Genomic DNA, 19527 nt, shown 5'->3' on the forward strand with positions numbered 1-19527 from the left:
TCTTGGTGCTGCATGTGAGACTTTTAGCATCTCCTTTCATTGTTCAGATACCCTTGTAGCATCCAGTTATAACTGGGTTTCAGTCATGTGCAAGAGACAGAAAGGAGCACAGCTGCTAGAGCTATAGTTCTGTGACAACTATGTCACACATGACCATTGAAACACACTCCTTTTACGATAATTTGAGGAAGCATGGTTCATTCATATACTGAAGCAGTATCTTAGTTGAATGTGAAACACCTTTGAGATGTCACAAACCAACGAGTATAAAAGAACCCAGATATTTCCTAACACTGTTTTTGACACATATTATAAAAATATAATTCACATCATTAAACAAGAATTCGCAAAGACAATCGGTCTGGCATCGGCTCACAGGCTTTAGGCTCTGACAATCCTTGTTTTGTATTGTTATGGTTTTTGCACAACATTATTGTTGGGGAAGCTGTTGGGTTTTTCATCAATCCAAAAAGGTCAAAATATTGGCTAAAAGAGAAATAATTTTTGCTCTCAAAAGCACAAAATGCCATATAATTCCCTAGAACTCAAGGGAACTACTTTGTGTGAGGAGGTTCTTGTGAAAGGGCAGAATGTTGTCACTTACAGTGAATTTAGCCAATGGCTGAAGCTGGCTGACCCACTGCCCTCTTTGTGATGTACTGGGTGGAAGCAAATTGCAAGTGAGCAATAACAGAGCACTGGATGAATAGGGCTGGCTAAAAGCCCTTATTAGTAAGTTTATTATACATATAATTTTAGTAAAATCAAAAGGATGTGCCTAACGTCATACATAAAAATGGCAAAAAACATAGCATTTGCAGTTAAAACGTAGGTACTGTTGAAAACAAGCATATCCACACCTGGACTTGACTTTGTTGAGAATGTAGCAGTGTACTCCCTAGATGTCGAACTTTGAACTTTTAAAGGAGCCACACGGCTAATGATGTCACAATAGGCCTCAAAACCAAAACATACATCATGAAACAATGGAACATTCTGGAATTCCTAATCTTGGTAGTGGTTAGTGATAAAGGAACTATTTTCTTCTGTCCACTGCACGTGCATAAGACAACGGTCACAGCAGCCACGTGACACCCTTATTACACGTGACCCCTTCACCTAATCCTGCTATTCGGTCAACGGCTGGGTGCATTGTGGGACTTTAAAGTAATAAGTACAGTCCCACAGTTGCAGCCGGCAAACTGCTGTTAGCTAAAGTGAAAAGAGTAGTTCAATGATGTCACACATAACGTCCACTTTAGATGCGTTTTAAAGTACTTCTTGTTTGGTGATGTAGCCCTGAAGACTGCTTGCTTTTAACTGAAATGTGTGTGGTCAAATGAAGATGGTCAGAGGAGTCACCAAATGAGCATCTACTGACACTGATGAGCACGTCATGGCTTGGTACTTGCCAGCTCGCCTAATTTTTGAGCGAGTCCACCAAAGATTTTCTTCAAACGTATTATCACACCTGTATCAAAGGGAGTTCCCAAATGTTGTAAGAGAAGCATGGCAGTGAGTCTATCTACAATTGGCATAAGGTAAACGCTCAAATGTATAACGCAGCGACATCAGTGAGCGCGTGTGTGCTTCTGCTTGTGCATGCCTTTCATATGTTTAGCAGTTTTTGCTGGGAGTATGAACGTATTTGTATGTTTGAATATGTGACTGTGTGTTTGAATGCTTGTGATTGTGTGGGTGTAAGCTTAACATTACACATCTTCAAGTGCTGTTTCAAAGGAGTAGAGGCCAGATGTACAAACGCATTTACTGATCGCAAATCTTGCAATTCAATAAGTGGCAGAGTTTTCTCAAAGTGTCAGTTTTTCGCGTTTGTTTGAATGCCCAGCACTTTGCCTCTTTGATGCTTGTCACAGTTATGTTATATGTTATGTTAATTTATTTTCTAAAACGCACAACTCACCCTGGGGCATCTCGGCGCTGCCTAGAAAGTAGTTACCTGAGGATTTGAAAAAACCAGAGCGAATCAGAGGAAACAATTAGAACAAAAAGGCTTTCAACTGTTTTCTAAAACTACAATAGCTGGAGATTTGACGCAGGGCCAGAGGGAGCTCATTCAAATATCTTGGCGCAAGATATGAAAAGGCTCGGACCCCTGTGCGAGTCAGGTGAATTCGGGGGACCTGAAGGAGGCCTAGTGTGCTGGATCTAAGTTTCCTGCCGGGATAATATTTCACAAGATTTTTTTGCAAATAGTGAGGCCCTCTATCTTTCAGAGCATTATAAGTTAGACAACGAATTTTAAAAAAGGATCTTTTTTTAGTGATAACCAGTGCAGTTCCCTGAGCAACGGAGTAGAGGGGGAGCCTGCAGGGAAATTGAGGATCATTCTAGCTGCGGTATTCTGTACTACTTGCAATTTAGCCAGTAGGGTCTCTCCCACTTCGGCCAGCAAAGCATTTCCATAGTCCAGGCGACTAATTACCATCGCCTGAACTAAGGTCCTGCGATGGGAGGTAGGCATATAGGGGAGAATTCTTCGAAGCAGACGAAGACTGTAGTAACAAGAGCTGGTGGTGGCAGCAATGTGGTCCTTCATGGTCAGAGCCTGGTCCAACTTTAAACCTAGATTTTTAACAGATTGTTTGGGCACAGGAGCTGTACCCAATCGAGAGGGCCACCAGTTGTCCGACCAGATGTCCGAGGCTTTTCCCATTAGCATGACCTCCGTTTTTTCTGGGTTTAATTGAAGACAGTTTTCTGTCATCTAATTGGAGATAGCGAGCATGCCGATGGCAAAGCGGATTTTCTCTGTCTCTGGATTTGGACCGATGGTAAACATAAGCTGAGTATCATCAGCATATGTGATGATCTCAAATCCCAGCTGCTCGACTATCCTTGCCAGGGGAGCCATGTATATAAAAAGAGTCGGGCTCAGGCAGGATAATAACTCACCAGCTAGTCCAAGCATACATTTTGATGCAGTCCTCGGGCTAGTATAACATAGTTCTTGTTCTTGGACATTAACAGGAAAAAATATGCTTTAGTTTTAGCTATGAACCCATATTCTCTTGTTAGATGGCTCATCTCTCTGGCTATGGAGATGTTAGCCATGTCTGACTCTGTAGGTAACATGATTTATACTGTGTTCAGCGTCTTTACCTGTGAGTCTGTGTATTGCCAGTTTCTTGAAGCCAGTGTCATACAGTGGTTAATTTTTTTAAAAATAAGCCCATTTCTCCTGTTAGCACCGTCTAATATAGAACCAACTACTAACCATGTAAGTGGGGAGATGATGTGGTGTAATGGCCAGAGCTGCAGACTTCAGAGCTGGGGAACCAGGTTCCAATCTCAGCATCGGGTCAACGTCCTGTAATTCTGGGCAAATCACTTAATCTCCCTATAAATTAATGTGTCCTTAACTGGTGCTCAGGAAAAGCGTCGGTGGTGATGATTAAGTGCCAATGCTGAGCACCGGAAACCACCGGCTCAAATTAAACACTGGTGTCATACAGCTCTTTTAGTTTTCGAAGAAACAGGTCCCAGATGTAAGCAACTGGTCATTTAGTTTATAGATCATTCTTTCATGTTAGCCAGGGTCATTAAGGACTCTAGCCATTCTTCGCAGATGGTGATATATCTGATTTCCATCTTCTAAGTATGCAACAATTTCACAACTGCCAAAATGGCATCCATCTATCTCGTTTCATGGGAAGTCAATTCTATTGTGTATTGTGTTTTGAGGATGATCACCACTTAGAGTGAGAGTCATTAATATCTTATTTCCTCCTATTCACAGTGCATCATACTGAGTCGCAGAAAGTATATAGCTTAAGGCAGCGGTTCTAAATCTTTTGACTACTGTGGACCCCCACTAGGTCATTATTGAAATTCAGGGACCTTCACTGAGTCATTATTGGAAGCCGGTGACCCCAGCCCAATCAATTTTTATGATTTGTACCTCATAACAATATACAAAAATATAAAAACAAGTATATGCCATACAAAACCTCGAATATTTAAATATTTTGCTTAATTCACAATGAAAGATAGGAAAAGTTTTCAAATTTGCTTCCTCATTTGTACACACTTTATTATTTGTGTTGTCTTAATCTTAATATTATTTAATTCTTTGAACCATTTGCGGACCTCCTGAGTAGGTGTTGCGGACCCCCATGGGTCCTTGGACCAAAGGTTAAGAACCACTGGCTCAGGGTATGAACAAATAATGTGCATCATAAAACTTTCTGGTTAACCACAGCTGTGTTTTAGATTGGCTGCAATTTACTATTTTTTCTTAACAGATTGTTCAATATCAAGTTAGTAATAAATAACCTTGAGCCCAGGAATTGCATATGCAGGTGTTCATTCAAAAAATATCAAAAAGCACTTACCTTAGTACCGCAGGCCGCTGCCTTATCTCCATCCTCCTCTCTGCACTAGGAATCACACAGCCTCCAAGAATCCCCTGGCCACTCACCATGCTGCCTTACAGCCAAACTGTCATGAGCACTTAAGGTGCAGCCACCACTCCTCCTCCCTGTGACGCGGGGAGCCCAGCCCCGCCCTCCCTAACCTACACTGTCTTCAACTGCAAGCTGAATACAAAAAACAAAATGATAATAACCGAACAACTGCAAGCTGAATACAAAAAACAAAATGATAATAACCAAACAACTGACATCTGAATACAAAAAACAAAATGAGAATAACGGAACGTTATTATCATTTTATTTTGTGTATTCAGCTTACAGTTGAAGCAATGGGACGACAGTCCTCTGCCTTAGCGAAGGAGATGCCGCTGATGCAGACCAACTTCAAAGTCACTAAGCCTTAAAAATGTTTTTTGTTTATGTACTCCGAATCATGGAAAAGAAAAGATGATTTACATTTAGCAGAATAACATTTGGCATTGAACTTACCATGGCATAAGGCGACCAATTTGTGTCCATTTACCCTTGTTAATGAGGTACCCAACCACAGGATCTGTAATTCCACCCCAGGTTTTCCCAATTGACATCACCAGAGAGGTTTCAAAGGGTGAAATCTGAAAGGTAAAAATAACAAACTGCTTTTAAACAGGGTAAAAAAAGAAACCAACACTCAACCAGCATAATACAGTTCAACTAACATGATGCATCAAAGTTTCAAAATATCTCCTTTCAGAGCATGCAAGAAAGGCTTCTAAATTATTCTTTCATTTATGTGACAGATCCTTCCTTTTTATTTGTGACATTACAGGACATGTTTTTAGGTACCTTTAGCATTAGATCAGTTTCACAAACGTTGCCTGTCCTGCATCTCCTAGGGATATCACCAAAAGGCCCCTTCAGTATATTCATTCTGTGTATTTGGATAAAGACTTTGACAAGATCATAAGCTTAAACCCAGGATAAGGTCTTGTTGATGCCTTAGACAAGATACATGTTGCTGTAACCCGGCAACCCTCTTTCATTGGTATTCATTAGCTAGACCTTAGTTCATTGGTTCCTCCAGTGATGGCCTTCTATCTGGTGTCCCCATGGGTGACCGTCTATGCAGCCTAAGCAGAGGAACAACCCTGCATTAACCAATTCTATTAACTCAATGAAACAAAATTGATTCGTCACATCTCTCTCATTAATCCTCTGTGTGTCTGCTTAAAGCAACAGCATTCATTTTGAACTAGGGTCAGCGGTAACTGCCATATAAACTGTGACCGTTGTTAATATAATCAGTATTGATTTGAGCAATTCAGGTCAGCAGAATTGTGTTGATAGAGTATCTGTAGATTGTGGATTTGACAGTAGACTTTATTCCAAAGACCTGCTTTGTGATCACCTAGACTGAAATGCTTTAGAGAATAAATTAAATATTCATCCATTTATTAAAGAAAGCACTTCTTGTAAACTTCCTGTAAGGTGTAGCGAGAGAAAGGGAAGCTTAGAATAGAGGGAAAGTGATGAGGATATCAGATCTCCCTGGGGATCATACAAATGTAGGTGAAACCCAAAGGGAGGATATAAAGGAAGACTTAAAGACCTCAAGATAGAACAAAGAGAAAAATTATTATATTGTTCTTTCATCATTTAATATCGACACATGCCCCTATCAGATATTAGTGCAGATGTTTATCAAAGTGATGCATTTGAGTCACTCAAGAGTCACTCAAGTGTATAGACTGTAACTCCATATTCAAGCACAGGTTAGAAAACCATGTACATAGGCCCAATGTATACAGATGTTGGCCCTTCTCCACTCAATCATCCAGAACAAACTGTCTATGTCAATATTGTTAATTAATAAAAACAATTCCAAATTTAATTAATAAACATAACTATTCATATATACTTTGCTCAAATATATTGACTAAATAGTTTTTTTACTAATCGGTTTTGTTGCATATACAAACAATGGTTACTAACTTTTGAACTACACTTAAAAACAATGACTACTAATGTAGAGTTTTTGCAATAAAGGATATGGCCAAATTCTGAAAACAAACATGAGGCCTTCTCAAACCACTTGTGTTTCTCTTACAATGAACACACCTGACAATTCTTGCTTAATGACAAAACATCATCCTCAGAAAATAAAATTAATCCTCTACCTTTTAATAGTTCTTTTCTCATTGCAGGAGTAGATCAAAGCAAGTGTTACAGTACAGGGAATCGCCCACAATTTAAAATACATTGCCTGATTATAAATACACTGGGATTTTATTTTTTAAATCCTCCACGTTTTCAAATAACATTGGATACTTTTCTTTGCAGCTGGGAATATCATATTATATTTTCAATGTGCCTAAATAATGCTCATATTGTGCACATTTCGAAAACACATTTAACATGAACATATTCCTTGGCAACATATATCTTTTAAGTGGACTTACTTGGATGCAATTTCGACAACCAGTCAGCAAAACGCTGCGTTTCAGAACAGCATAAGCCACTTTTGTAAGACTGGACAGGTGAGAAAGCCCAGACTTCTCTCAGGTGGCTATTGATATAGACTGATAATTGGTACCCATCTCACATGTCCAGGTTCCTGATCTCAACCATTGAATAGACCTATTTTCTGTTCCTTTAGAAACATCCTTCTACTGACTTTGGCTCCTTTCTCGAAACGGATGCCTGTGCGATGAAATCTTAGAGGGCTATTCACAAATGTAAACTTACACATGAGTAAATCTACATGTGTAAGTTTACTCTTACAGTTTGTAGTTAATTTACTAATTGGGGCCCGAGGACATTGTTCTCTGGAGAGAATTATGCAGGGAACTTCCCTAATGGGAAATGTGAATGATCAGAATGATACCTCTGATAGCAACAGCGAAACGTAAAGTTGAGATTTGTGTGATATGGTAAATATGTAAGATGTTATTCTCACACTATGTTGTAGAAAATCATGCATTATAGATGTGTCATGGGACTCTGCCACTAATTGGAATCAACTGTTTGAAGATATGGTGAAGACTGTATTAAACCGTGCTGTTATTATTTAAAAAATAATTTAAATAAAGTTTTTTTTAATTTGTTACTTGGGGAAAGTCACAATTTCCGAGTGTAACTTTACTACAAAGTGTAAACTTGCATGTATCTCTCAATTTAGGTGGCGGAGTGAGAAAAAATGTAAAGGTATTACTAGTACGTTCACAACTGTATTTTAGGTTCCACACACTTAGTGGGGCCTCTGCACTCAGGAAGGAGACCCCTGTAAACTTTTCAGGACTTCCGCACTCAGGGCGAAGACCTCCACATGGAAGGGAATAAAATAATTATATACACCTGAAACCATACACCTGAAACCAATCTTACAAACCTGACACCCTTCCCTTTCAACAACATAAATACTGCCCACACCATAGGATCTGCATGTTTTCCTCTCCCATTGTCAGATCTTGCAGCCACTACATTCTGCCTGAAGGGTGCAGGCTGCACTCCAGAAGAGGAAGAGAGTAGCATGTTTACTGAGGAGGAGACAGACCTTGTAGTTACTAGCACATGGTGCAACAGTGCCTGCTTTCAGGGCACGATTGTTTTTTGTGCTAGGAGGGCTACCTTCCTGCACAAAAACAATCCGAAGAGACATCTTCCTCTCTCCATGTGTGCAGCAGGAAGTAGTCAATGTGGAAAGAAGAGGTGGCGAGGAGAAATAAAGATATGTGCCTCTGTCGAGTAGGCCCACCATTTTGGCACAAACCCAGGTTTACAAGTCTGTTAATCTGGGTTTGCATAAGAAGACATGGGTGGTTTTATAGGAATGCCATGCGCCACCCATGTAAGGCCTACCTGATGCAAAGTAACAGCATGCTGTGCTATGTGTTGCTTACTTTGTATTTACTAAACTGTGCAAAGGCACACAAAGTGGTTTTCTGTGGCTTAGTAAATGCCAAAAATGATTCTTGCCTTGGGGCTGCATTACAACAGTGATGCAACCCCAATGCAACATTATAGTAAACCTGGGTCTTCATTTCTCAGGAATGTAGTTTTATACCCCAATAACATTCTCTTGCATATGCCAATGCCGGTTGGCTGGTGTAGGCCACCTATTGGTCAGGTATGGAATTTAAGACTAGGCTCCTTGATTCAAGATACCAGTTCCCTTTGGTCAAGTGTTGGTCAACCTCGCCATGCTATTTACCAAAACTGTTATCACCTCCTCAAGTATCCCCTCCATATCTGAATTTCCAGTCAAGTACCCACCAATCAGCCAATCAGAGAGTGTCAGAACCACCCTCTACAGGTGATCTGTGCCCATCTCCAGTCAAAAAAATACTCTGCCTTTCTGCCAATGGCTGAAACCCAAGACATCAACTGGGTGCTCATTCAATTCTCCCAGTGATAGCAGGCAAACACTGCCAGCCTATTGATTCTCAAGTGATGCAAAGTGCCCAGATGCCATGTTAGCGCTTTTTAAAACATGCAAGAAAACAAGTATATAATCCTGAGAAAAATAGTTAGATATGAGAACAATGAAGATGTTAAACATAATAATTAAAATTTGGCAGTCATACGCATCCATGAATGCGAAGAGCAAAATGATAATATTTAGTGAAATTGACGGTGCAGAATATGCAAATAAGCCCCTGGGGAGCTTAATGCTATGGTACTGACCTGTGCTATATCTAATAAATAGATCTGCAGGAAAAACGCAGAGGCGCTGCTTGCCACCTGGTTTGGGAATCCTCCGACAGCAAAACATATTTTGCTGTAGACTGAAAGCTTTTCTCCCGTCTTCGACTGGAAAAAAATGAAAACGTTAAATTGTTAGTACACTTTTAAGTTTTATACATCATTGACTGCATTTAGAGATGTAATATAAATCGATCAATAGCAAGGACGGCTTTAGAGAGGAGATCAGAGCAACCATTTATTTTTGCTCGTACAATTTAATTGATTTCTTGAACTAATGTGATTTAGAAATAGGCAATTTTAATTTGCTTGAAATAAACACGATTTCAGTACAACTTCACATACTCATAAATGCCTTTGAGAATTGGCTCTAAAACATCTAAAGTGGGAATAAAATGGGAATATTCATATAAATTTAGTTCAAAAAGAAAAGTATGTACCCTCTTTGTAATTTTACTAATAAGAAGTTGGACATTTCAAGGCCAATTTACAAAACCATTAATGAGTACCTGAAGTAGTATTGCTGTATACTACTACTCATACTCTTAATGGGCCCAAAACATATAAAATAGAATACTAAAGTGGGAATATTCATGCTACATTTAGAAGGGACTGTTCCCTGTTTGCCCTTTTACTAATATGGAGTTTGGCATTTTGGAACCAATTCACAAAGGTATTGATGAGCTCCTGAGGTACTCATCACTAGGTATGCGTCAAGTGTAGGGTATAAGTAAGCCCATATTCCAAGTTTGGAGGAAATCCTGATACAGGTGGTAACTGTGTTTCTGGATGAGTCCGGAGTCGGAACTACAGAAGGAATACCATATTCTCAGTTATTGACTATACACCCAGGACATTTCACTAGCTAAAAGCTAGTGATAGTTCCTTGATGGAAGCAGGTGAAAAATGTGAAATCACCATTTCTTAGGGCACCCTTAGGGAGTAACTTAGACTTCTGTGATATCCCACATCCGAAAATTACTGATACATGCAGTGTTGCTCATGTCAAAGCTGGGTTTCGAGAGCTGAGATACTTCATCAGTATTCCTGCACACACTGAAATGTGGAACTTAGCCCAGAATAGCTATATCAGTTGGTCTACACTATCTTGGAATATGAATGCCTGAACAGGAGTTTCACACTGAATGTCCTTAATGGTGGCTAGCCCAGTGCATTATGGGACCTGGATTTGGCTTCCGTCCCAGTGGAATTATACCACAAGAGCACACTTCTAGTCATGCAGTTACATTTTAGATGTGGTGGGGAACATAGGTGTAGGGAGTTCTTGCTAAGGTTGAACTCAACCTAGATTTTTTTTTATTGGTTTTAAACACATTTTTTTAACAATATTTGAGGGATTCTGCATAATCTGTAGATGGTGTGGTTTGTCATTTGGTGCAATGTGTGAATTCCTTGGGGAATTGATTGGATAGTCAGTGGCCACAAATCCTTCAGGAACATTCCTGGCGATTTGGAGCTGCAGGTTGGAATTAAGATTCTGAACATGAATTTGGAAGGGTATTGCGCTCTCATTCACTTCCCGTTTCCTTTGTGAGCTGTACTTTGTTAAAGGAGAAGAGGACCGAGAATGCTCACAATGATAGCAATTTGTGTGTTTATGATGTGTAAGTGTAAGAATAAAATATTCATTGGATTAATAGTCAGGAGCTCAGCGAGTCGAATATGGGGAGACTAACAGACAAATTCCTTACTTTTAAGCAGACTAGAAGTCTCGAGCCTTGCCTAGATGTAATTCAGGTTCCACGGGACAGGGCTCTGTATACCCAGTTTAGGTTTGGCTCGCTCCCTGTTAATGCTTCAACATCCAAGTGGCACTCAACCAAGATTACAACAGAAGGTTGCCCTTGCTGCGAAGCTCCGCTGGAGTGTGTTGCCCATGTCATGTTTGCTTGCCCAGCCTACAACAACGTAAGGTCTAAATGGCTAAAATCAATCTGCAGAAACATGGGCACTCGCGCCCACAGGGTTGCCCTGAGCATCCTGAAATCTGACCCAAGCGTCCTCTTCTCTTGCGGGGTAGCTAAATTCTTAGGCCACGCTTGGTCAGTCAGGCACAAAGCTTTGCGCCGGGTGACCAATCCATAGGCCTTGTGTGTCACTTGAGGCAGGCATAAAACCACGCGATGCCGCAGTCAACCGGAACTTGGTTTTTACTGGTACATTGTCATAACTCACGAAAATCTTTCAGACTGATCAAGCATATTCACTTTACATTACCTTGCTCTGCTGATCTCATATTTTTACCATTCTCTTTACACTTCTTTTAATCTATGAGTGTATTATATGGAATGAACTTGTGGAAATTGCAGTGGCGGCTGGTGACATTTGAAAGTGGTGGCCGTAAAACAATTGTTGTACTTCACTGCGGCGAGCGAGCATGCGAGCCTGAACCACCTACGGGGAGTTTGGGGGGTTCAAACCCCGAGAAATTTAGTTTTACAACCCCACACCCCAATGAAGGAGCCGCCACAGGGAGAGGATGTGGTTTATGTCCAGAGCTGCCAACTTTGGATCCAGGGAACCAGGCTAAAGTCTCGGTGGCAGCTCAACATCCTGTGAGTCTGGGCAAATCACTTAATCTCCACATGCCATGGTATAAAACAACATGAACGTGCTTGTGCAATTCAACTGTTGCTCATGTAAATTGCTCCAATACATACCTTTGTGTCGAGATTGAGCTATAAAAACTGCAACAACAACAAAAATCTCTGCCCTGGATGGTCACTATGTAGGCACCAAAAGTCAGTGTGGCGGAACTATATACCCACAAGATGCTTTTTCAACTCACCAAACCTCTGAAATGTTAAATAATTAGCCCTGATGCATAGTTATCTACTTTGCAGTTTCAAGCAGTCCACCCAAGGCCTGTCAGTGTGTCAACAATTTTGAGAGAATAATGACAGTGAGCAGAACACAGTTAAGCAGGACAGGGTTATATAGGCTTACATACATGCGTTTATATTGAATGGAAAGATTTGTGGTTCTCAAAAATATAAAAACATGTAGAAACCGCAACATCTCATCGAACGGGGAGGATGCAAAAGATTAACACGCCATGCGGCACATTTATTGGACAATAAAATAATATCATCATTTCGATCATAGCATAAGCACACAGGATCCGGTGAACCCAGAAACGAACTGCACAGCGACACTACCTGGACTAGTTTCTTGAATTTAATTTTCAAGCTAATACTGGTGACGGAAAGCATACTGGAAAGCTGGAGGGGTTCAGTGATCCACCGCATCTTCAAGAGCGGGTTAGCCAAATCCCTTAGTAACTACAGGTTGATATCACTTCGCAATGTGGACCTCTAATTTTTGTCAACGTTACTAATGCAAGATCTACAGGAGTGGGCGACAGAGGCAAAAAGGCTGCCAAAGAACCAGACAGGGTTCATTAAAAAGCAAAGAACATCCACTAACCTAACGGCAGTAGGTCTCCTAATGAACAGAGCATGTGACACAAGACGCCGTTATTCATGTGCTTTGTGGACAAAAACATATGTAGATATATTCAGTAACGTTTCTGCTCGTACAATAAATATGTATGTGTGAACCCACAGACACAAACTCACGCACAACACATAAATGTCATAAATATGTATTTGCTTATCTGACAAAATATTCATCTATACAAAACAAATGTTTCTTTAGGAGTTCAGGTTGCAGTGGGCTCATACTGGAGCACTTAGAGCAAAGTAAAAAGTCTCAACACATTAGATAAAGAACTTTTTGAAATAATCACATCAACTGCGGGAGTTGGAGGCCCGGCACCTTCATCCTCCTCGTGGTGGGGGTTTCCTTCCTCTGCTCTCATGAGTTGCCTTTTCTTGTTCTGCACTGCCACATGCTGCACTCTTGTGTCCTGGCCTATCCTGCGCTCCAGTCTCACACACTGCGTGTCTCTGCCGTTCTGGGCTGATGCCACAGAATATGCTCCTTCCCCTGATGCTATCAGCCTCTGCCTGTGCTCTCTCCCATTGTGGGCTTCTCCCCATCGCTCCCAGCCACCTTGACCTCGTTGCCACCCTTCCTGTGCTGTCCCTTCCTGCACTCTACCATCCTGCTTTAAAGAAATGTGCATGATATTACTACAAAATAATGTGTTTTTTTTTATTATGGGCTCTTGTGCTTTCCTCATCCAGTGCTCTCTCCATGCTATGCTTTTCTAAGGTGTGCTGTCCAGTCCTGTCCACCCCAGCTGTGTCCCGGTCACTTTTCCATGAACCCTATCCGCTCTAGGCATCCGTCCATGTCATAAACTGACTCCCATCGATCTCGTTATCTATATTCCCCTTCCCTGCACAGCCTGACCAGAGGCAGAGACCTAACAAAGAGAAAGATGCCTGGGTGCCCGTCAGTCACTTGTTGGAGACAATTAATGCTGCACTCCTCTAGCATTCTGTGTTCAACTGAGGTTCACATTCTGTCAAAATCAGTGCAGGTCACAAAAAATGTATTGGATGTATTCCGGTTATTCCTTAAAATCGGATTATAGAATATAAAGCGACAATTATTTTACTACTACCAAAAGTATACAAATTAATAACACATACATATAACATTCACCCTTTTGCACATAAACGTGATGTGAAGACAATCGTATACATCATTACGCAGCAAAATAGTTCGTTGCAAATGCCCTTCTCAAATTGTACATTCAATTAATTGATTTTACCTAAGGCAATTGGCCTTCGTTTCTGTGTCCTCAGTAACTAATTCATAAAACAAAATTGAACTTATCTGTTAGTAAAAAGTTTACCTATTTCTAATGTGACCTTACCAGATCTTCTTCCATAAGCACCAACTAGCTTTAAAAAAATTACAATTCTTGTATTTTTTGTTTGAGAATAACCCAGACCCTGATCAATCCAAACAATCATTTGCTACACGTAGAAACGTTTTTGGGTTGGGAAAAACACACGCATTACCATAGAACCTCTTGGCACTGAATGTAACTACCCATTAATGTATACTGGAGTGGGCGGAAGGAAAATGTGAATGTCGCCTACCATAGAGTGATGGATGAGCTTTGGATGAAAACCTCTTTAAGTAACTATGCCATGCATGTAATCAAAAAAGTCAATTTGTCTGGCATTGAGATGCAAGTCTGTTGCCTTAAAGAAAGAGAGGAAGAATGAGAGAGAGAGAGAAAAGAAAGAAGGAAAGAGGAAAAATGCAAGAAAGAAGGAAGAAAGTAAGAAAGAAAGACAGTTTTAAATGGATTCCATCTGGCATGCTGTGAAGTAGCAGCATTCAGAAAAGTAAAACACTCCAGATGGAATTTGCAGCAGCATTGGTAGGCGATGGGATCTGATAAAGATGGAATGTGCCCTGTGTTCACTTCAGAAGTGTCCTCCCATCGCGTTAGACTCTAAACACAAAGACAACCCTAAGGAAATTATAAAGTAAAAACAACAAGCATTTGCTGTGCAATCGGGCTCGCCTTTGGGACCTAATATGTATTTAGCTGTGCAGCACATTAGCCTGGGTGCTAAAACATTTACTGTTCTTTAACATTGAGGGGAAGTAAGCACCAAACTGCGTGGCACGCCAGGTATGGGAACAAACCTGGAAATAGTGAACCAGTCTTCTCCGGCTCCGAGGCGTGAATCTCCCACCGCGGGTTGCTATTTACTTTTATAAACATGACCCTCTCCAGCCCCCAGCTCAACCAAACCACACGCCGGAAGAGGAAAAAAAAGTCACGCATTAAAAATGTATTGCCTTCTGGCAGCTTGCTGTTTCACTCAACGCCATTAACTGGACCTTCAGACATGCAGATTTCTGATGGAAGAGGGAAGCTGACCCAGTGAGCACACTGGAAATTAACAAAATATTTGCAACTGTGGGATCCTACGCACCTAATAATATTTCATATTAATCGCTTTTACTTACTCTTGTTACCATTTTCCGTCAAATTACAATTAGACGAAAATGGCCAAAAAACCCAGAGGGAAATAATAGGAAACATTTCCGCTTCACTGAATGAACGCCTGTGACCCTCCAGCTCACCCCCCACACACCCCACCCCTGTAGTTACGTAATATTTCGTTTTTAAGTAGGGGTGCTTTAACCCCTTCAGCGCTGCGCGGATTTCCGCGCGGTGCTGAAGGTTCTGAGCGCGGGCGGGGCCATGACGGAGCGGTTCCGTCATGCGCACAGTGCAACCGACGCTCATGACGGAACCGCTCCGTCATGAGCGTCGAAGGGGTTAAAGGAAAGTAACTAAAGCCAGTAGGCTGAAGCTGTTGCCTTGGCATTCAGAGATGGTCAGGGCCTAGAGAAGGGTGTGATGAACCCTTTCAAATATCCTTAGTTTTATCTTGGAGACACCTGTAGACATCAAGCGCCAGTGTCGTGGGGGGGGTGTCGCGCAGGGGAGGGGGGGGTGTCGCGCAGGGTGTCGCGCGGGGGGGTGGTGTCGCGCGGGGGGGTTTAAATAGAATCCTACCTGTCCTGAGCAAGTCCGGGTCCGCGCCGCCTCAGGTACGTTACTTCTGGCGCCAACTCACTCACTGGAACGAACAGCCCATCAGTGCTGGCTTGCAAGACGCCTCTCAGCCAATCCTGGTGCTGGAGCAGCACCGGGATTGGCTTAGAGCAGGCTTACGCTCCGCCCGCCTACCCATTAGGAGACCGAGGTTTGAGCCTTGGCTCAACCTCGCTCTCCTAATGGGCATGCGCCAGACTCGGGAAACACTAGTGAGCATGACTGGGCACGGTGCAAAAATCGCCCTCCGTACCCACTCATGCGCACTTGTGTGCTGCTGGCTGCCTGTCAGTCAACATGACGCCAGACCGCCCACCCCCTTCAGACTCTGAAGGGGGTGGGCGGTCCAACATCATACTGACTGACAGTTCTTCCTCACACAGGAAGCTGCGGGCGCGAGGCGCGGGGGCGGGGGGCAACGCCCCAACGCCCCCAATGGACGGACCGCCACTGGGAAATTGGTATGCACACATTTTAGACAAATGCTTTTAACAATAACTGCGTTTAATGTTCTGTAGTATAATATAATGTCTAATATACTGTGTCATTACATTCTAATTGACATTTTGTATCCAAAGATTAATTTTTTTATCTTTTTGTACAACTGTCGAACAATGCTTTTATGATACATGTTATCGAAATAAAGCTATTGATTGATTGATTGATTGATTGATTGATTAAAAATTTGTCGGGCCCCAGCTATGGTGGTCGAGGTCATTTGCCACTTGTGTCTTGAGATCTGTCCTTCTATGGCTCTGCAAACAAGTCCAGGTATAAGCCTTTCTGCATTTGACTCTCAGGGTAGCGAGGGTGAGCAGTCACAGGCTCAACTCAACAGGCTTCCAGCAGACGCAATAACTTAATATCCAGCCCAGTGCTTCTCTTTATGGAAAACAATGTACTTTTAATTACACAGCAGAAGTAAATACTGAACAAAGCAATTTGAATAGTAAATACAGGGTGGAACCCCTGGTTACGGTCTCAAGAGGAGCCTACACCCACCTGTCCAGTACGCTCTCCCACCCAGGTGACCTTATCAATTATTCTGTGGCAAAGTTAGAACTTGGTACAGGTGCACATTTCTTTATGCGGACCCCACTAGTTCAGATGAGCTATTAGTTTGCTCGTTCTCACCCCTGTTATTGATGTGGTCAGAGAAGTCTTATGACCTGGCGCTCAAGTGTTTGTCACTTGTTACAGTCTTTCGGTTCTGACCACAGGCGGAGGCCCATGTGACCTGCTTGTTTGTTCTTCAAACCTAGTGCGGGAAGGTGGGATGCAGCTTGTGTCTTCAACTTGTTTAGGGGCCTCCCTTTGGAACAGAGTACAGCAGAAGGGGTCCTATCGTAGTGGCCACAGTTTCTTTGGCAGCTGCGTCCCACCAATGGCCAAATGCAGACAGGTCCTATGGCAAGGTAACTGTGGCCTCCACCAAGCCGATCGGTCAGCGAGGATGCATCCCTTGCAGTTGCAGCCTTCTCAGCCTGGCCAGTTCTACCTTGGCAGCAATGTGGCTTCTTCCTCTGTTAGCAGCAGCACCGGACCATTGGCCACAGCAGCTACCAGGCAGACACAATGGTTGCTGAACTTATATAGTCTTTCGGGTGCAGTTCTCAGCACGAACCAAGGGAGCCCCACTCAGAGCACAGGACACTCATGGCTTCGCTCTCTCAAGTTGTCCACTTGTCATGACATTCTGTGCTACATGCCAGGAACATGATGTGCTTCTCCTCCTAGTCAGTCTCTCCCCCTGCAGGGCAAGCAGACTCCTCCCCCTCTCTAAATAGGCAGGCAGGCTTTGAGGTACTAAGCAGAGCCCCGGCTCTTTCAGCTAAAAGTACAGACTTCAGGTGATGTCTCCTCACCTCTGACTAAGTGGCTGTCAGGAAGACACCAGCGGTCCTAGTAATCTGCGGAGCACTCCCAGTGGTTTGGATGGCGCTCTTCCTGGCAGAGGATGTGGATCTACAGTTTCACATTTCTAAACGTTTTTTTTTCTTCTTCAAATCTCATTTCCAGGCTGCTCTCCAGACACAGCCTTTGTTTAAAATGATGCTTCTCACAGCAGGCAGCAATGGGTCTGACTCCAAGCAAGCAGTACCCAAGACATAGGAACAATGAAGAGTGAGCTCTCTGTATCTGACTATCATCAGCCTTCTTGAAGCAGTAACCAGGAATACAAAAAAGTGCAAGACTGACCTAGAAATTCCCACACCTTGAACAACAGAAATCCTACCCCTCACCTTTACCATCAACCAAATGGCATTGCTGAGGAAGAACCAATCAGCAGCCCTTAGCTAACAAGGTCTTCAGGGAATTTCTAAAGGTAGTCCCATCTCTATTGCTTCACTTCAATGTCTGGATCTCCACCCTCGAGCCACAGGAATGCAGGCAATACACTCCCACAGTCTGCGGAAGGGGTTCTGTTCCTCCATCTTCTGCCAGTCCAAACCAAGGTCATCCAAGATGGATCCCACTGGATTCGGTACTCAGACACATGCATATGGAGTCCTGCTATCATACTGGTATCACACACTCACTGAACACCCACATGAATTCGACATTCACACAAGATGTCGGTGTAAGGTTATGGGTTACAAATAACAGTGGAACTTTACACCAGAGGTCAGTAGACCACACTCTCACTGACAGAGAAAAAGGCCTCATCAAACTATATATTACAAAGAATTGTATACATCCAGGGAAGCCACAACCATTCACTGTATCTATGAAGGTGCGCCGCCTTCATGTCACAGGATAGGTTTTGGACCACAGATTATCATGCACAGACCTGGGTTTCTGTGCACATGCTGAATTACTGTTACGGCATGTCAAAAATAAAGGTCAGAATATCAGCTTCATAGGCAGTCGGCTACTCAAGCAGAGGTACATGCCCATTCACCATGCAAGGGACATTCTAGCCCCAACAATATTATATGAACTGTTTCCATATTTACTTACATACAGGCACACAACACTTTTCTTGTGTCTTTTACTATGTTTTTGCACCAGCACTGACATCCCATCTGGTTCCCAGGGAACCACTACCTATGACTCTCACACTTAACCACTGAGTGACAGATGGTGAGGGAAATCATAGTTGCAGGAGTAGATGTGGGAGGTGCTAGTGATAATGAGGTTTCAGTGCCAGTGAAGGGGTGCTAAGACCATAGAGGGCACTGGCATAGGCAGCAAGCTCTTCAGCTCTTCTTCTTGTCAGGGTCCTCTTGTTTCCAGAAGTAATCTAAAGTCCTGGGGTTTAAGGTCTCAAACTTATACCCCATTTTCTCATTGTTGTCTTTGTGGCAAGGATCTCTGAGTCAAGTCCAAACCAGTCCTGGCCTCTTTGGTCCAGCTTTCAAACACACAATTAAAAAAACACCTTTACTAAAAGGTGTGTTATTAAATTCTGAGTTCAGAAAGCCTAAACTCAAGTTCTCTATCTTGTCCTAATGGAAAGTGACACTTGTAAGATGTTACAAGGCAGCTCCCATGTTAAACTATGGGACAGATTGCCTTTCAACAGTGAAAAGTGAAATACACAGTATTTCACTATCAGGACATGTAAAACACACCAGTATATGTCCTGCCTTTCACATACACTGCACCCTGCCCATGGGGATACCTTGGGACTACCTGAGGGGTGCATTACATGTAAGAAAAGGGGAGGTGACACATTTACAGAGCTACTCATGTGGGTGGCCAACCAGTGCTGGCCCTGACACAGTCAGTGCACTTTACTAGGGACTTACTAGTAAATCAAATACGCCAATCATGGATAACCAATCATAATCACAATTTACACAGAGAGCATATGCACTTTAGCACCGATCAGCAGTGGTATGGTGCCCAGAATCCGAACGCAAACAAAAACAGGAAATATAGGAGACAAAACGTTTGGGAATAAACCTGAAAAAAGTGCCAGGTCTAATATGC

The 19527-nt window shown here is 42.5% G+C and overlaps 1 protein-coding gene across 1 annotated transcript in view; it reads right to left on the reverse strand.

The window, feature by feature from the left end:
• Positions 1–19527, reverse strand: part of MFSD2B (MFSD2 lysolipid transporter B, sphingolipid) — a 255778-nt gene that overhangs the window by 220862 nt on the left and 15389 nt on the right. Inside the window, exons 2-3 of the mRNA XM_085610602.1 lie at positions 9057–9182; positions 4884–5008 (exon numbers count right to left, since the gene is read on the reverse strand). Of these exons, the coding sequence (XP_085466728.1) occupies positions 4884–5008; positions 9057–9182 (251 nt within the window). The remainder of the gene's footprint in view (positions 1–4883; positions 5009–9056; positions 9183–19527) is intronic.

This window comes from Triturus cristatus, chromosome 6 (genome assembly GCF_964204655.1).
Source record: "Triturus cristatus chromosome 6, aTriCri1.1, whole genome shotgun sequence".
Classification (NCBI taxonomy): Eukaryota; Metazoa; Chordata; class Amphibia; order Caudata; family Salamandridae; genus Triturus; species Triturus cristatus.